Source organism: Aythya marila (genome assembly GCF_965140915.1).
Source record: "Aythya marila genome assembly, chromosome: 7".
Taxonomy (NCBI): domain Eukaryota; kingdom Metazoa; phylum Chordata; class Aves; order Anseriformes; family Anatidae; genus Aythya; species Aythya marila.
Window position 1 is genome coordinate 16545305 of NC_139048.1, and position 15219 is coordinate 16560523.

Consider the following 15219-nt stretch of genomic DNA (forward strand, 5'->3'; position numbering starts at 1 on the left):
TATTATACAGAGATTGGAAGTACATAGTTACAAACAACCAAAACCTTATGAAGGTGTAAGCCACACAAGCACAATTATCTAATACAGTACCTTATTTTTCTTCTCTTCTGTTATTACCAGTTTTATAAGCTATTCTATATAAAAAAACCCACTGTATACATCATTCACATTTAGTAGAGCAAATTCTACTTGATTACTAAATAGCTTCCTTTATACAAGTCATTATTAATGGAGTAATAAATGAAAGTCATTAAAATACCTTGCAAATTACAAAGTGAACTTGAAAACTAAAATGAAACGTTAACTATATGAAGCTCCTCTTAAATATGGTCGGTAGAAGCTTATCTTGTTGTATCCATTGATATACAACTGTATTGACCCATAAATAATACAAGGAGATTGTTTCAGTTCTGACTGGTTAATGCCAAATCACATTCTCCCAGGCTCTATTGCTGAGATCAGACTTTGATTTCAAACATGCTTATTTATATCAACCCCTTCCTATGAAACAGATGAATGATTAAAGTGGTCTTGGTCCACTGTTTGACAAGCCTTTAAATCATCAGGAGCTCTGCAGAAAGTATCTTAACAGTTCCTGTACAGATTTCAATTACTAAGGATGTGAGGATAATTAAAAGATTATCTTCAGATTATTTTCAACAGCTTCTGGCTAGGTACCTGACCAGAACGTTACAGAATTTGGCTAACTCTTCAAACTAGTTTTAGAGGAAAATAAAACACAGCTGTCTTGGTTTATCTGTGGGCTGAATCTAAGGTACGCATCTTGAATTCTACATACATAAATTAGAAGCATTTATCATCTTCTCTTTGTATTGTTCTTTGTATTCTAAACATTAATCTCAGTAATTAATTAATATAAAATACTGGACACTGACAGGAAGTTGCTGACATAACAGCCACACAGCTTTCTTCATCCTTGCTTTTATACAAGCTTTCTGCAGGACAGTTTAGAAGCAGCATGTATGCTTTAGTTAGAAGGAGAAGCTAGAGCATGGGGAAAGGATTGGTCATGGGCAATTCAGACCTCAATGAATTCCCATTCCCTGACTGAGAATTCCATTGACAGCAGTAGGTGCTGCAGATTCAGACCACTTATTTTCTTGGCAGCATCTGGGGTAGTACAAACTAGATCTGAAGTGAACATAACGAAGCTGAGTCATCTTTCCTGGCATAGTTTCAGTAATTGGGAACTATGCACAGAACTTACAGATGTAAGATACTCTGTATACAAATCAAATTAATAGGTCATTGCAAACGTGTGTTTTTGCACCACTAGTGGGATTTTTCCATACCTGAAAAACTGTCTTTGTCTAAAGCCATGAGATTTCTTGCCTGGTAGACATAACAGCGAAGGTGGTAAATATATACTCCTGCATAAAAAAAAAAGTTCACATGCATTACACAGGCATCTTCTCTGAAATGAAGCTACTTTAAGGTATACAAACACTTTAAACATTTTCTTAACTAAAGCACAAACACTTGGTAACATTTCTGCTTTTCTTTGCTAGTGATAAGTGTATTAGTACCAATGCGCTAGCACCTGTGAACATTTGTTTAAACATAACAACTTAGAGCAGAAATGAAAAAAAAAAAAAACAACCACACACTATTTAGGCTTTTTTAGTGAATAATCATCTAAAACTCTTTCTACTCAAAAATTCTTGTTTGAAACAGTGATAATCTAGCTCCTCCAAACAACAATAAGAACCGGGTATTCCTTTACTTAAATTAAGTATTCACTACAGCACTTGCAAGGACCTAGGGTTTCACACTTTTTGCTATTAGATCTAGAAAATTATTCTAATTGCATCCCTTTCTGACTAAAAGACTAAGAATAAATAAATAAATAAACTTGTTGCAGGCACAGTGGAATAGCTCAAAATGAGGACATGAGGGAGGCCCTGACCCAGGACAACACATGGCTATGTTACTACAGATTTTCTCAGAGGATGTCATCTCCAACCCTTTCAGACCTTTGGAAAAAAATGACCCACTCTATCCACAGTGAGCTGAAACCTCTGAACTCTGGCAGGAAGAGAGGCTATTTTCCTCCTATTGTGATCATTACTTGAAAGAAACAGCAAGATGTTTGTCTACATGGTCTTTCTGCTTACTCTGGGTCAGGCATTGGTCTGACCTTGGAGTTAGCTGGTTAAGTGAGCTACACCAGCAGAAAATTAACTGTACATATATTGTCTTTGCTGGCTTAGCTCCCTGCATTGGTATGGAAGGATCCTATTGCTAAAATTGCATCTTTTAATAGAGTTTAAAATTAAGCTGTTGCAATATTTAGCTTTAGAATTCCTGCCCCATAACGGTTTTACAAATGTCTGAGTGACACTGAACAAACTGAGATTACTTGATCCATATAACATTATCTTATTCCATTTTTTATATTAGAATATGAACTGTATATAACATATAATATAATATAAAATATATAATCATTTATATAATAATATGAACTGAAGACTCGCATATTGAAATGACCAACTGTATGTTTTGTTAGTAGGCTAATAAGAGCCTGATCAAGAATTGGTTGGTAATTATTGCAGGAGGTGCATAAAGCTTGATGTAAAACACAAGGAATCACAACTCTGAGATCGATGAGAAACAGACCTGATTTATAAGAAAGGAATTAAGAACTTACTGTCAAAGTAGCAAGAAACAAGTGGCGTATTGGCACCAAACACTTTCATAGCTGACTCTTTGGTTTTGTCTGAACTCTTCCCTTCGCCATCATCAGTACTAGTGTCTGCTCCCTAAAATTATGTAAAGAAAAAAAAAGTCACTGCATGCTTACAAATGCAGAAAGCACTTCATAAAGTATGAAGTATAAAGTATGAAGACTATGTGAGAATATACACGTTTCAGTCTTTTATCCAGGATTAGGAGAAATTTACCTTCCTGAGTAAATGTACTATAAAAGATATTTACTCATGCAAAGGCAATTTCTTGTTGCCATTGAAGCTGAGCAGAAAACAGATCCAGTCAGTTCATCTTCCTTGCCAGAATGTCTTATTGCGGGAGATAAACTAGTTACTTCTCAGCTCTTACTGCAGGAGAGGTTGTAGGTCTTTCTACGCTGCCCTGAAGTTCTCTAAGGCTACCCTAGCAATAGGATAGCCACTTGGACTGTGGCTATTTGTAGTCAAAAGAGAAATGGGCATTTTTAAACTCTGTGGCACCAAAGTAAGTGGAGAAAGAAAATACTATCACTGAAACATGGGTTGACATTTTGTGAAAAAAAGAGAAACATGCTGAGAAAAAAAAAAAAAAAAAAGCAAACTTGCATTAATACTATACTCAAATCATTAGCTCAGAAAAAAACAAATGAGCCTTCTCTTCTAACGCTGTGCCTTACTATTATTCACTTCAATTTGTATCTTGGTAAATAGAGCTTACCTATAAAGCTATGTTAACCTGTAAACTTGCGGAATACTTATATTTTGATGAAATTTGACTCACAACATTCTGACTTGTCCTATACTTTGCTATTTTTTTCTTCTGCTTGGTCATTTGTACATGCAAATACACTTAAATTATGTGCAGGGAAAGCTTGAGCCATCTTGTCACTTTATTTACACAAGGATCATCTAGTCATTTTGCCTTTTGACCAAAGTCTCACATAATAAAATAATAAAAATCATTTGCAGAATCAAGTAATAAATGTGTTATTCAAAAGCCTCAGTAGTTATTTCAGTACTCCACTTCAGACTTCAAACAATTTAAACAATATAAACTACATTAGTTCTCCAGTTATATATCAATCTATGATTCAGGGACTAAAATAGCTGATTAAATTGTTATTGATATTTAATTGCTTAATTACTGAAAATTAACAGATTGACCTTTTAAAGACTTCATTGATATTGTGTTCCTTACCAAAGCACCTTCGAGTTTAAAGATAGCTGCTGCACCATGTGTTTCTGAGGGAGCCATTTTTCGTCTCCATCGTCTTCGACGGAAAGTGTCAGAACTGCGTTGTTTCCAGTGAAATTTCCAGCCAATCAAGGAAGCATATTCCCATCCTTCTTGATCTTCATATGATGGCACCCCCTGGGAGATGTAAATCCCTGTTATCTACACTATCGTATAAATATCATAAAAAAAGGGGAGGGGGAATTGCTCTAGAAGACACTATTGCAATGTGCAAGAAATACGATCTGTGATTGCATCTCTCTTCTGCTTACCCTTCCTGTTGTTACTGCTTGAGCTGGATCCCTCTTACGCTTCCGCACCAGTCTTCGTCGTCGGTGTGTATGATACATTTTCTCTGCAGCAACCCATGACTTTGGTTTAGAGTCTGGAGGAATAGTAATTCCATATTCCCATCCTAAAAAAAACAGAACTGTATAGTTAGTATATTTCTAGAAACACATTCAAGATGCAAATAAGAAAAGCATGAGTAGTAGTTTAACTGCAGAGGGTGAAGATTTAGTCACAAAGAGCTATTCGATACGTCCTGTGAAGACATTCTGAGAGAGTTGGGATTGTTTAGCCTAGATAAGAGAAGGCTCAAGGGTGATGTTATAGCAGCCTTCCAGTACTTAAAGGGGGACCACAGGAAACATGGGGGAGGGACTCTTAGTTTAAAGCCTTGTCCTGTTATTACAGTCCCTGAAAAAAAGAGGGTAAGGTTATATGAGACATTAGGAAGATAATCTTCACAATGAGACTGGTGAGGTACTGGAACAGGCTGCCCAGAGATGTCATGGGTGCCCCATGCCCAGCAGCATTCAAGGCCAGACTGGATGGGGCTTTGGGCAGCCTGGTGTCCCAGGGGGAGGTGGAACTGGATGGTCTTTAAGGTCCCTTCCAACCTAAGCCATTCTGTGCTTCTATAATAATGAAACCTTTAATGCCCAATAGCTAGAGAATGATCTTCTCCAACAGATGGAATTTTATGTACTCTTGCAACTCCAGCAGCTTGGCTTTTAAATAAACAACAATTTGAACTCTGATCATTAATATGTAAGAATTGGTGAAACTGTTACTTTATTTTGGCTCTGCATGTTAGAATTCAATTGCCAGGTATCTAGAACTCTGATTTTTACTGAGATTGATCTCTTACTAAAATGTTGCTGCAGAACCCTATCAGAGGTTCCAGTTCCATAAGTACTCTTCAATAAATAAAATCCTCTAAACAGTTTGCTGTGAAGGATAGATTGCTTTTTCCTGTTGTAGGATCCAAGTTATGGTCTTATGAGGTTGTTTACATTGCAAGTTTCTAAGCTGGTAACAGTTTTAATTTAGTGTAAGTAACAAGCATACAGAAGTCATAGCAAAACCATGAAACTTCTTTCAAACGGGGATAGGTTCTGTTTCCAAGTACATTGCTGATACATCCAGCTTTCCTATGTGGAACCTCTCATGTTAGTAGACCATTGTTCACATTAGCCTTTTTACTTAATTTTTCAAAGCTTTTGATTCAAAACTCTCAGCTGCTTCTGCAGTCAAAACCAGCATACAGCTTCTTAGAGTATACGATATGCTCTCTAGTAGACACTTACAAATACATTTATTACATAGAACATGAACAGTAAATCTTACCATGCTCATCCACGGCTCGATTTAAATCTGATTTCCAAGCATCATCTTCCCACATCCATCCAAGAGGACATGTGAACTCACGTGGCGGTGGAGCCTTTTCTCCATTCTTTTATATAGAGGAAACACAACAGTTCTGTGCTTTAATAGATGAAATACACTGTGTAGCAAATCATAGAACTCCTTCTCTTAAACCTTCTTTTTCAGTGAAAAGTATTAATTTATAAATCTCACCACATCTGTGTAACTCTCTTCGGCTGCTTTCCATTCCCCTCCAGGATAGCGACTCTCATTTTCATACACTTCGTCGGTAAACTCAGTATGACCAGCATCAGCTTCAGTCAACAAACTGCAAGCTCAAAGTAAATACAATATTACACCAAAAATATTTAAGCAAGCTACAATATATACAAACAATGTATATTCTGGAATTCTGGATTGTCCATCTTTGCTAAAGTCTGTTTATATAGCAATAGGAGGAATGCTACTCATGAGCAACTAGCAGGAGCGTTTTAACTGCTATAGTATTCAGGATCTGCTTTGAACACTTCTTGGAAAAAGTAAATATATCATACATTTAAATGCAGGGAAAAACAGACTGCATGACAGCTACATGCATTTCTAATTTTTATGTAAGTACACACTAAAATTTGGCACTATTATTAATTTTATCCTCTTTCTACTATTGACAAGGTGAGTAATCCATTGGCTAATACTTTTCTAACTTGCAAGTAAAATAAATGAGAGAACATTAATTTACACAGAAGTCTTTTTTTCCACTTGTGATTAACTGGGATTCAGAAAACACTAAAATACATTCTGAAATGCCATCTGCTGTTCAAGCAAGGCCATGCAGATTATTGCCCAATAAAAACAGGTATGAAGCATAAACATACTTGAGCATTTTAACGGTAGTTTCCTTCCAATTATTTGAGAAAATGAGCTATTGCTTTTATTTATCTTGGACTATTCATTGAAATAACATGAAAATAAATCCATCCATACCTACAAAAACCCACATGATTTTAAAATGGATCAAATAGCACATATTTTCCTGCAGAGTGTTCTATATCAACTATCCTGTGTATTCCTTACCATCAGAACAAGAATTAAAAATGGATTGAACCTTTCATTTTAAGAAAAAAAAGCATCTTTTTGGAGGCTGGATTTTGGTTTTTAGACAGCTTGTTTACCCAGTCCACTTTAAAGTGTGGCAGTGCAAACAGCTAAACGGGCACAATTTAGGCATTGAAAACTTCTGACTGAGCAAGACTGAATCTGCTGTAGCTGGGGAGGACAGAGAGCTTATGAATGAGATCTGCCAGGAGAGGAAGAGTCTTGGGCTGGATCCCTCACAGCCTTGGGCTCTGAAAGTAACCCCTGCCTTAAGTCACTCTGAGAAATCACTTGCGAATTGTTGTTTAATAAGCAACATTTAGTGAAATAAACACACAATAAAATCATCTATTGTACGTGGACAACCATGCAAATACTATAGCAGTGTTGATACATGGGCCTCAGATTTATACCAGATGTCTGAGTTAAGTTTCCATCTATGGAAGATCAATCTGTCTAAGGATCTTATCTGATACCTTCTCAGCAGGACATGAGAACCTCACGCAAGTGATCCTCACAATAGCTCTCTAGGCAAAGAAAAATATTATCAATTATTTTAAAGACGGGACCCTGAGACACTAGGAATATAAAAGCAATATGCCTAGTATCACGTGAATATTTTTAAAATGTATTCTTTTTGTCATATGATTTACTTTTTAAAGAACATAATAGTATCTTTAGAGTTATTTAATAACTTTGACTATTGGCTGGCTTTTACTGTCCTACAAAGCTCATCTTAAAACCTTCCCAGTGAAGAAAACAGAGAGGGGGTGTTTTCCTCTACACTCTGAGGTCAACTCCTTTATTCCTGCTTGTATAAAATTAAAAGAATCTGACCTTCTTTCAGGATCAACCATCCATTCTCCTTCCCAGTCCCAGCCCTTTGGGGGTAGAAAATATTCTCTTTTCAATTTGATTTTTCCTGTGACATCAGAAAACTTGTGGCGACCAACAAGTCCTGAGGTACCCCACTTTCCAAAAAGAAGAGCCTGATTTTCATACTGTTTGAGAATAAAAAATAAAACAGTACTTTAGGAACAACAAAGAGATTTTAGAAAGAAAGAAAAAGATTTATGTAACTGTTACAATTGAAACATTCTACTATGTATTTTCATTCTCTGAAATGAAGTATTTCCTTCCCACGTTTCCCTGCACTACCTTCACTAATTTCTTCCTTTCATTTTCTCCTATGTTGTCTTACAAACGATTCCCTTGCTAAACTACACCATCTTTTCAATTTAATGCATCTCTACAACTACAGTCAAACTTCCCCCAAACTAAAGGCTTGTTAAGTAAAATTCTTTTACATTATTCAAACAAAAGTTTCTTCCATTCCCTAAATATACAATCCTCTAATTCTTTTACATCTCAAACCTCCTCCTATTTATACCCGCTTCTTTTGTAACATGCCAAACTGAAAATAATGGTCAGTCTTACTATAGAAGTTACTGGGGAAACAATTCGAATGTCAGCACAGTTTATATAGTATATTTCCCTTTCTGCTAATTTTTATTCCAAATTTTTGATGGCCTTGAGTTTTCTGCTTTTATCACTACAAAAATTTTGGATTGCTGTATTAAGAGGAAAAAAAAAAGAGATATTACACAGCCTCTTAAACCCCCTACATTTAACAAATAATGGCTTTGAAAATCCATTGGCTATTGTAAATTACTTACTATAGAACTACTAAGTATTTTAAGTATAGTTGTAATGGTGGCACAAGCCCCTGTAAAAATGCCTTGTTTCATCAGCTGATACAAGATTACATGTGCCATTAGGCAATGAGGCAGAGAATAGATGCTTACAGCTTATTATCATAGAAAATATGTATTATATGTGGGACTACTTCAAATATTTTTGTTAGCTTTTACCATTGACTTGTTATGATACAGTCTTTTGTCAGCAAAATCTAATGCATTTGACCAGTTTTTCATGTAACAGTCAACTTCTGGTAATTTTCTTGCTCCTACAAAAGAGCCATTATTAAAGAAAACCACTTATATCCATGTATCATTTGTAGAGAATTGAAGTAATTAATCCAGAAAGTTATTCTCATGCCAAAACATTATGTTCTAGATCTCAATCTTAAGTACACTGATACCAATCTAAAATAAGCATTTAGAAACCACCAGTTACCCAGACTTTCACCTGATTACCCTGTTCAGAATCTGTTCTGCTTAAGTTCACCTGGTAGGCACAATGAACTTGATCATTAATTGTCTTTGATGTGGTCTACTTGTTTCAGCGCTTTTTTTCAGGATAATAAACCCTACTCTCCCTTTCTGCCAAGCATGCAAAACAATTTCAGAAGAGCTACAATTTCACTGGATTCCAGAAGTTCATATCCAAGTTTAATGTAAGAAAGCAATGATGGACATACCATTTCTGCAAAAACACTGAACGTTCCCTCTGCAAAGCTATTGAACTTCTTTTCAACTGCACTCAGCCCAAGCCAAATGTTAATTCGCAACTCCACAGGCATTTTGACATCTTTCGTCTTGTCCTGTGGGTACTGGCACACACACCACACAAGGTTATTCTTTGTTATGTTATGCAGGTAATTGTAGCTTTCAGTAAAATATGTACAATAACACAGAAATATGAGTAATAATACATGATTGACTGATCTCTTCCTGTACAGCATTTCCTCACAAGGAGCTAATAAAATAGTTCACGAAGAAGACGTTCTTTAAACGGTACCTTCCTCGGACATGTGAAAACCAAACACAGTAGCCATTAGTATCATCCCTGCTCCCGTATATCCACTCCCAAGTTTCATCCAGTAATGAGTTTTTAATGGGGATGACAACTTTAAATTTTAGTGTTTCTTGTCAGGAGAGTCTAGAAATGCAGCAGGTAGACAGAATGGTTCACTAAACTTAGAAGCAGTGCATCATATCACACGTGATTAAGGGGCCTACATAAGGTCATTAAAATATGGATTTATCTGCAGTGTAACTAATAGTACATTAGCAAACTCTAAATGCTATTGTTCCACAGTCAGATCACCTTTTTTCTGCTCAAGCTCATACCACTTCGAAATAGTATCAATTAACTGGAGAAAGGCACTCCTATTCAAGAACAAGATTTAATGCAGAGATGTAACAAGGAACTTCTGAGTGTAGACATGCTCTACAGTACATGCAGAAAAACATACAAAACTTTGAAAAGGTTTATGGAACTTATCTGACTTACACTAATTCTTCCCTCTGAAAGTCTCCATTCACGTCCAACCCACACCCACCAACTCCAATAGCACTTTAAAAGCCCTATCAAAATTCTGAGCTTCTCCAAAAAAGCATCACAGGGGCTAATGACTGTTCTAATTCTGGCTTATTACAAAGTTTACATTACAATTTCTGTGATTTGTTGAAGAAACTGTATGCATTTGGCTTTTATCTGCTCAGAATTTTGATACCTCATTGTTTGGAATTTGCTCGCATGTTCCATGCACAACATTGCAGTTTAGGGAGTTAAAGTTACAAAATGATTTTGGGGGGGGGGGGGGGGGGGGGGGGGAGGAAGTACCTTTAAGAAGATTGTTTGGGTCTTTCCACAATATTTACCAGATGATTCAGGGCTTGTGGTGGAATACAGCACTTGGTGTGCAGGAACACGAGCATACGCCAGTCTTTTCTCCCCTCGGATCATCCATATGATTACATCAGGCATACTGTTTTGTGGCTGTGGATTATTTGCGTGGAAAAGAAAGTAAAAGTTGGTAATTAGTAGGAAGTTAAACTAACCTAATGCTTAGACAACAGCAACGTAGGCTAGTTATGGTCAAACAGATCTCCCATGTAAGAATCAATACTAAACATGATAATGTTTATGTTAATAAACATTATGATAATGTTTAATGATAAATGGCGGAAACTGTTTTACTTTGTAAGCAATACAATTCATAGTTCTGGAACAATCATTGAAAATACCATTAAGATTGCTGGAAAACAAGATGCTCTTGTTAAGAGATTTGTTTCCTACATCTTTTGAGATTTTATTTAGAAATATGCTGTGACCCAATTCATTTACAGTGACTACAGTGACTGATTCCAATTCCTAAAAATTTGTTTTGATGTGGTACACATTTAAATGCTTGTAATGCTTGCATGCTAAGGGTAGATCATCTTAAGACTTTTAGCAGCAAACAAATACTACTTTTTTTTTTTTGCAGGTTTGTCCACACCTTTGTATACTACCTTCCAAATTAAGTTTTTGTTTTTGTTTTAATAAAAATAAAAAAAAAAACAAAGCAGAAATGACAAAGAAAAAAGCACAATATTTCATTAAAGCCAATTATTAGAGAAAATTAAAAAAAATAATAATGCAGATGTTTAAGACTTAAGACATTACTGAAAATTCAAAAAACTATGTTAGAAGTTATGAGCTGCAGAATTACTACATATATCCTACAGTTCCCAAACCAGCAAGGTGACTTGAAAATCTGGAGGAAAATAAAGGGCAAAATACTGCCACCTTGTACAGGTAAGAGTCTATTCTCATTCTACAAGTCAGTGGTTATTTCCAAACTTACATTCTCAGTGAAGTCTGATAACAACCTAGAACAATACGTTCAAGTAACAGAGGCACACATATTTACTTTCACAGCATCTAAAATTTCTGTTCTAAATAGGGGGGATATTGCTTGATCAGCATTGAACATCACACCAGTTTGTGCTGGATGGCTTCTTCTAAACTACCTGAATAGTACTGTATAGTACTAACCTCTTCACTCAGTTGAAGTAATTTATCCAACCAATCCTCAATTTCTGTCAAAGTGGCTTTCACATCAGTAGCTTCATTTCTCATCCTTGTTGCTGCTTCTCCAATCTGTTTGAGAGACTTCAGGCGCAGTTTTTCTATCTGAGTGTCAAGGACTGTAATATTAGATTTGCCTTCTATGAGGGGAAATGGTTTACTAAAAAGAAAAATTATTGTCGTGGTTAATAATCTAAGTGGATTTTATTCAGCCATACACTAAACGTAGACATGCATAAAGCAGCAAGAGATTGAGTGCTACTATTTTCTTTGATTGAAAACCACCAAATTAGAAATGTCTCTGCATCTATTTCTGCAGAGATTTCCAACTGAGAAAGCATTTACAGTAAGAAATGTAAGAAATGCTGTGCTAGGAAGCATGAATATAAAATAGCTTGAGGTTTATGCTTTATGCTTTAATGTACTTTTTGCTAACCAAATCAAGCAAAATCCATTTCCCTGTATATGCAAATCAGAAAATTGTCTCAGAACGTACACCTCAATGAGTTCCCTCAGACCAAGATTAGGATCTTTTCTTTCACTGAAATGTAAATTCTCAGAAATTCAATATAAAAATACAGGTTGTATTTATGACTATGAGAGCTATCTAACTCTTTGGCAACAAAACATGGAAAAACTCTAAAACAAATCCATGACACAGAACTTTCAGTCACTAGAGGGCAGAGTACGCTGTTTAATGGAATCAAGAAATACTATAGCATTGTAGTAGGGCCCAGAAAAAAAAGTGTGTGTGTTTTGTGTTTCCTTTTTTTTTTTTTTTTTTTTCTTTTTGAGGTAGTTTGATGAAAAGGCAGCTTTTCAAAGACCAATGACTGTATTCCTTCAATAGATTTCATTAAAAGGTCTCTAATATGATGAGTAAAAAATAATTAAAAAAATCCAGAGACCCTGCCAAGTTTAGAAAGGATGATACTCCTTTGACCTAGTTTTAATAACAAGCCATGTATTTCCGACTCTGACTCCGGAAAACCTTATTACTGACTGTTGCACTTACCAGTATAGTTAGTTCTGCTAATCTGAATGCAAATGCTGCCTGCCCTGAGTTAAAGTATTTACACTTGATTCAAATGTACCAGGTCAGAACTTCCAGAAAGTCATCACATTCCAGGTTTGAAAGAGTTTTCAGTGCACCATTTAAATTTCTACTCTATTTAAAACTTTAACATGACAAAAGAATGTGTTTCATGAATTCAACCCAGGGTATTATACCTTTGGGACAGCTTTCATGTGTTTCCTGAAAACACCATAGAGGGCATTGTATCTTGCACACTATAGGAAGCTAATGTGATGTGATTGATATATCTGGGTGCTAATGCTATTTAATAAAATAATAGCCTCAATAACAGTGCAGATACGTCAGAGGATGGCTTGTTATAACTGATACAAGGCCTCGAGTTCTTTCATTCTCCGGATGGCTTCATGCAACAATAGTTTGCCCTTCACATTTTACTTTCCTAAAGTATGTCAATTTTTTCTCTGATTTTTCTGTATGAAAGCATGCATTCTATAAAGTTACTAGTTTATATTTTGACATAAGCTTTCTATAATAAATTTGCTTATGTATATTGGCTTCCATTGCATTTGCTTTTTCCTATGTTCATTTTTATTTTGGCTCTTCAGCTTGATAAATTAGTTCTCTCATGTCATGTTTTCTGTTATTTTCTCTAATGAATAATAACTGTTCTCTCATTTTTCCTTTCCTTTTCTCCTTCTTTTTCTCATACAATTCCTTCCTCCCTCCTTTTAAACCCTAAGTGGCAACTCCTATTGCCTTCTCAGACCACTCCTACACATACAGACATGTTGACTAAAGGATCCCTCAAAAACATCATCTTTATGGCCCTTAAGCTCTAAACTGCTTTTATATTTTTTTTTGTTCTGTGCTCACCAGAAAATAATGAAATTTCTTCCTTCTTCAGTTTCACAAATAACTTTGAAATTTAGTAAACAAAACGTACATGAGGAATTCTAAAGAAGGAATGGTGACAGAAAGACAGCAGAGAGCCACAGTTTCACATTTGCAGAGTAACTCTTATTTTTTTTTCTTTCAAGACATGCTGTTTTACGACTGTCAGTGACTAAGAATAGAGAATGATAAAACTAGACAGATGACTTCACTGGCAATATCTGTGCTGCTTTACTACTTTCAGAGACTTGGAATTGCAGTTTTCAGGTCAGTTCATAGCAGTAATCAGTTTTATAGTCCTTAGAATTTGCTTTCTGACTTAGTAAAGGCAACAGAGAAGATTCCAAGCAGGCCTAGAATGATAAGGCAGCAGATAAAAAAGAACAAGGTACTTTTACCTTGTATCTTCTGTAAGTTCATCAATCAGCTTCAACCACATCTCAGCTAATCGGTTTTCAGAAATTTTAGCCTGCATTCCTGATTTTAAGGTGGTTAAGTTGGATTGCTGTGGAATTTAAAATGAAAGGATTTATATTTACAATCTTCCATCATGATATTATAGTCAACTCAATTTTTAAGACTTTATTTGATCTCACTTATTTGTATGTATAAATCCCAAATCAAAAAAGACTAAGATGTTCAAACTTGATACACATTTAAGAGGACTCTGTATATTCCTTCACACTTTATTTAACACCATATAATGTTGCACCTAACTTCCAAATCAATTACAGTTCCACGAACTTAACATGTCCCTAACTAAGACGACTTCCTACCTGTGGGAATTTCCTGCATATTCAAGCATGAGAGCCTTGGTTCTTGTCAGAATACACTACTATGATTAGAAGTGCCATTTGTGACACTGTTCTATGTTTAATTTTGAATAGGAAAAAAGGAATTAAAGAAGAAAAATTTCCACAATTTGTTAAAATGTCACTTTTGATTATACCTCAGTTTTTTTCTTTAAAAACAAACAAACAAACAAACAAACAAACAAAAAAGCACACAGAAAACCATATCAGCAAAAAGAGTTACTTACCAGTCTTTCAACCATATTTAGGATTACATTCACAGGGTCTAATCTATGGCTTATGTCCTCCCAAAAGGAAGTCAGCGTTACCACTGGCTTTGTGTTCGCCCATGGCAAATAGTAATAATAATTACCTGGTGTGAAACATCTGTATGTTAGAACTCATGGCAGGGACACATAGTGTACATTGTACAAGTTGCTCTTATGCACTACAATTCACAATGAATGCACGTGCTAGTCCAAACTTATCGAAGAATATAAATTTTTCGGCCAACAGAACATCTGCTGAATGTTAAGCTTTTACCTCAAAGTGTTTCAAAATCCAGGGGATTTTTTTAATCATTAAATCATCTGTTAATATGTTCATTATTCTATCCAGTAACTTACTGATGTTGATAGAAAACTGATGTGTTTCTCTGAAATAAATTGTTCAAATAATCATTTTACCAGAGTAAAACTGATCACTTCATTTCATAGGCAGAAAAAATAATTCCTGCTGTTTGCATTTAATAAAACAAAACTTAAAGGCAAAACATATTTTTTTTTTCTGATTTGGGTAGGTTGTATTCTTCTAGGCTGCCAGACCCCTGGTTAAAAAAAATAAGTTTTTATTATTTTTTAAATCCGATGTTCTGATGGTATTTTTCCCATCTTAATCCCTAGCTTTTAGATACCTGTAAAATACTGTGATTTGTATTCTTGCTAGTTTTCTTGTCCACATCTAGTGCATAGTCAAAGATCTCACTGAATTCTACAAAAAAACCTTTAATACCATCAGTAGGCTTTGCAGTGTTTATTAACAAAATGTAACTTTTCG

General features: G+C 35.3%; 1 protein-coding gene across 5 annotated transcripts in view; it reads right to left on the minus strand.

The window, feature by feature from the left end:
- MYOF (myoferlin) overlaps nucleotides 1–15219 on the minus strand; it is a 66257-nt gene that overhangs the window by 17300 nt on the left and 33738 nt on the right. For all 5 annotated transcript variants that reach the window (XM_082764499.1, XM_082764497.1, XM_082764500.1 and 2 more), the window contains 12 exons: nucleotides 14412–14536; nucleotides 13771–13877; nucleotides 11413–11605; nucleotides 10216–10371; nucleotides 9068–9199; nucleotides 7525–7688; nucleotides 5806–5920; nucleotides 5575–5680; nucleotides 4215–4357; nucleotides 3907–4080; nucleotides 2672–2783; nucleotides 1314–1391 (listed from right to left, as the gene is read on the minus strand). In XM_082764499.1, the coding sequence (XP_082620625.1) occupies nucleotides 1314–1391; nucleotides 2672–2783; nucleotides 3907–4080; nucleotides 4215–4357; nucleotides 5575–5680; nucleotides 5806–5920; nucleotides 7525–7688; nucleotides 9068–9199; nucleotides 10216–10371; nucleotides 11413–11605; nucleotides 13771–13877; nucleotides 14412–14536 (1605 nt within the window). The remainder of the gene's footprint in view (nucleotides 1–1313; nucleotides 1392–2671; nucleotides 2784–3906; nucleotides 4081–4214; nucleotides 4358–5574; nucleotides 5681–5805; nucleotides 5921–7524; nucleotides 7689–9067; nucleotides 9200–10215; nucleotides 10372–11412; nucleotides 11606–13770; nucleotides 13878–14411; nucleotides 14537–15219) is intronic.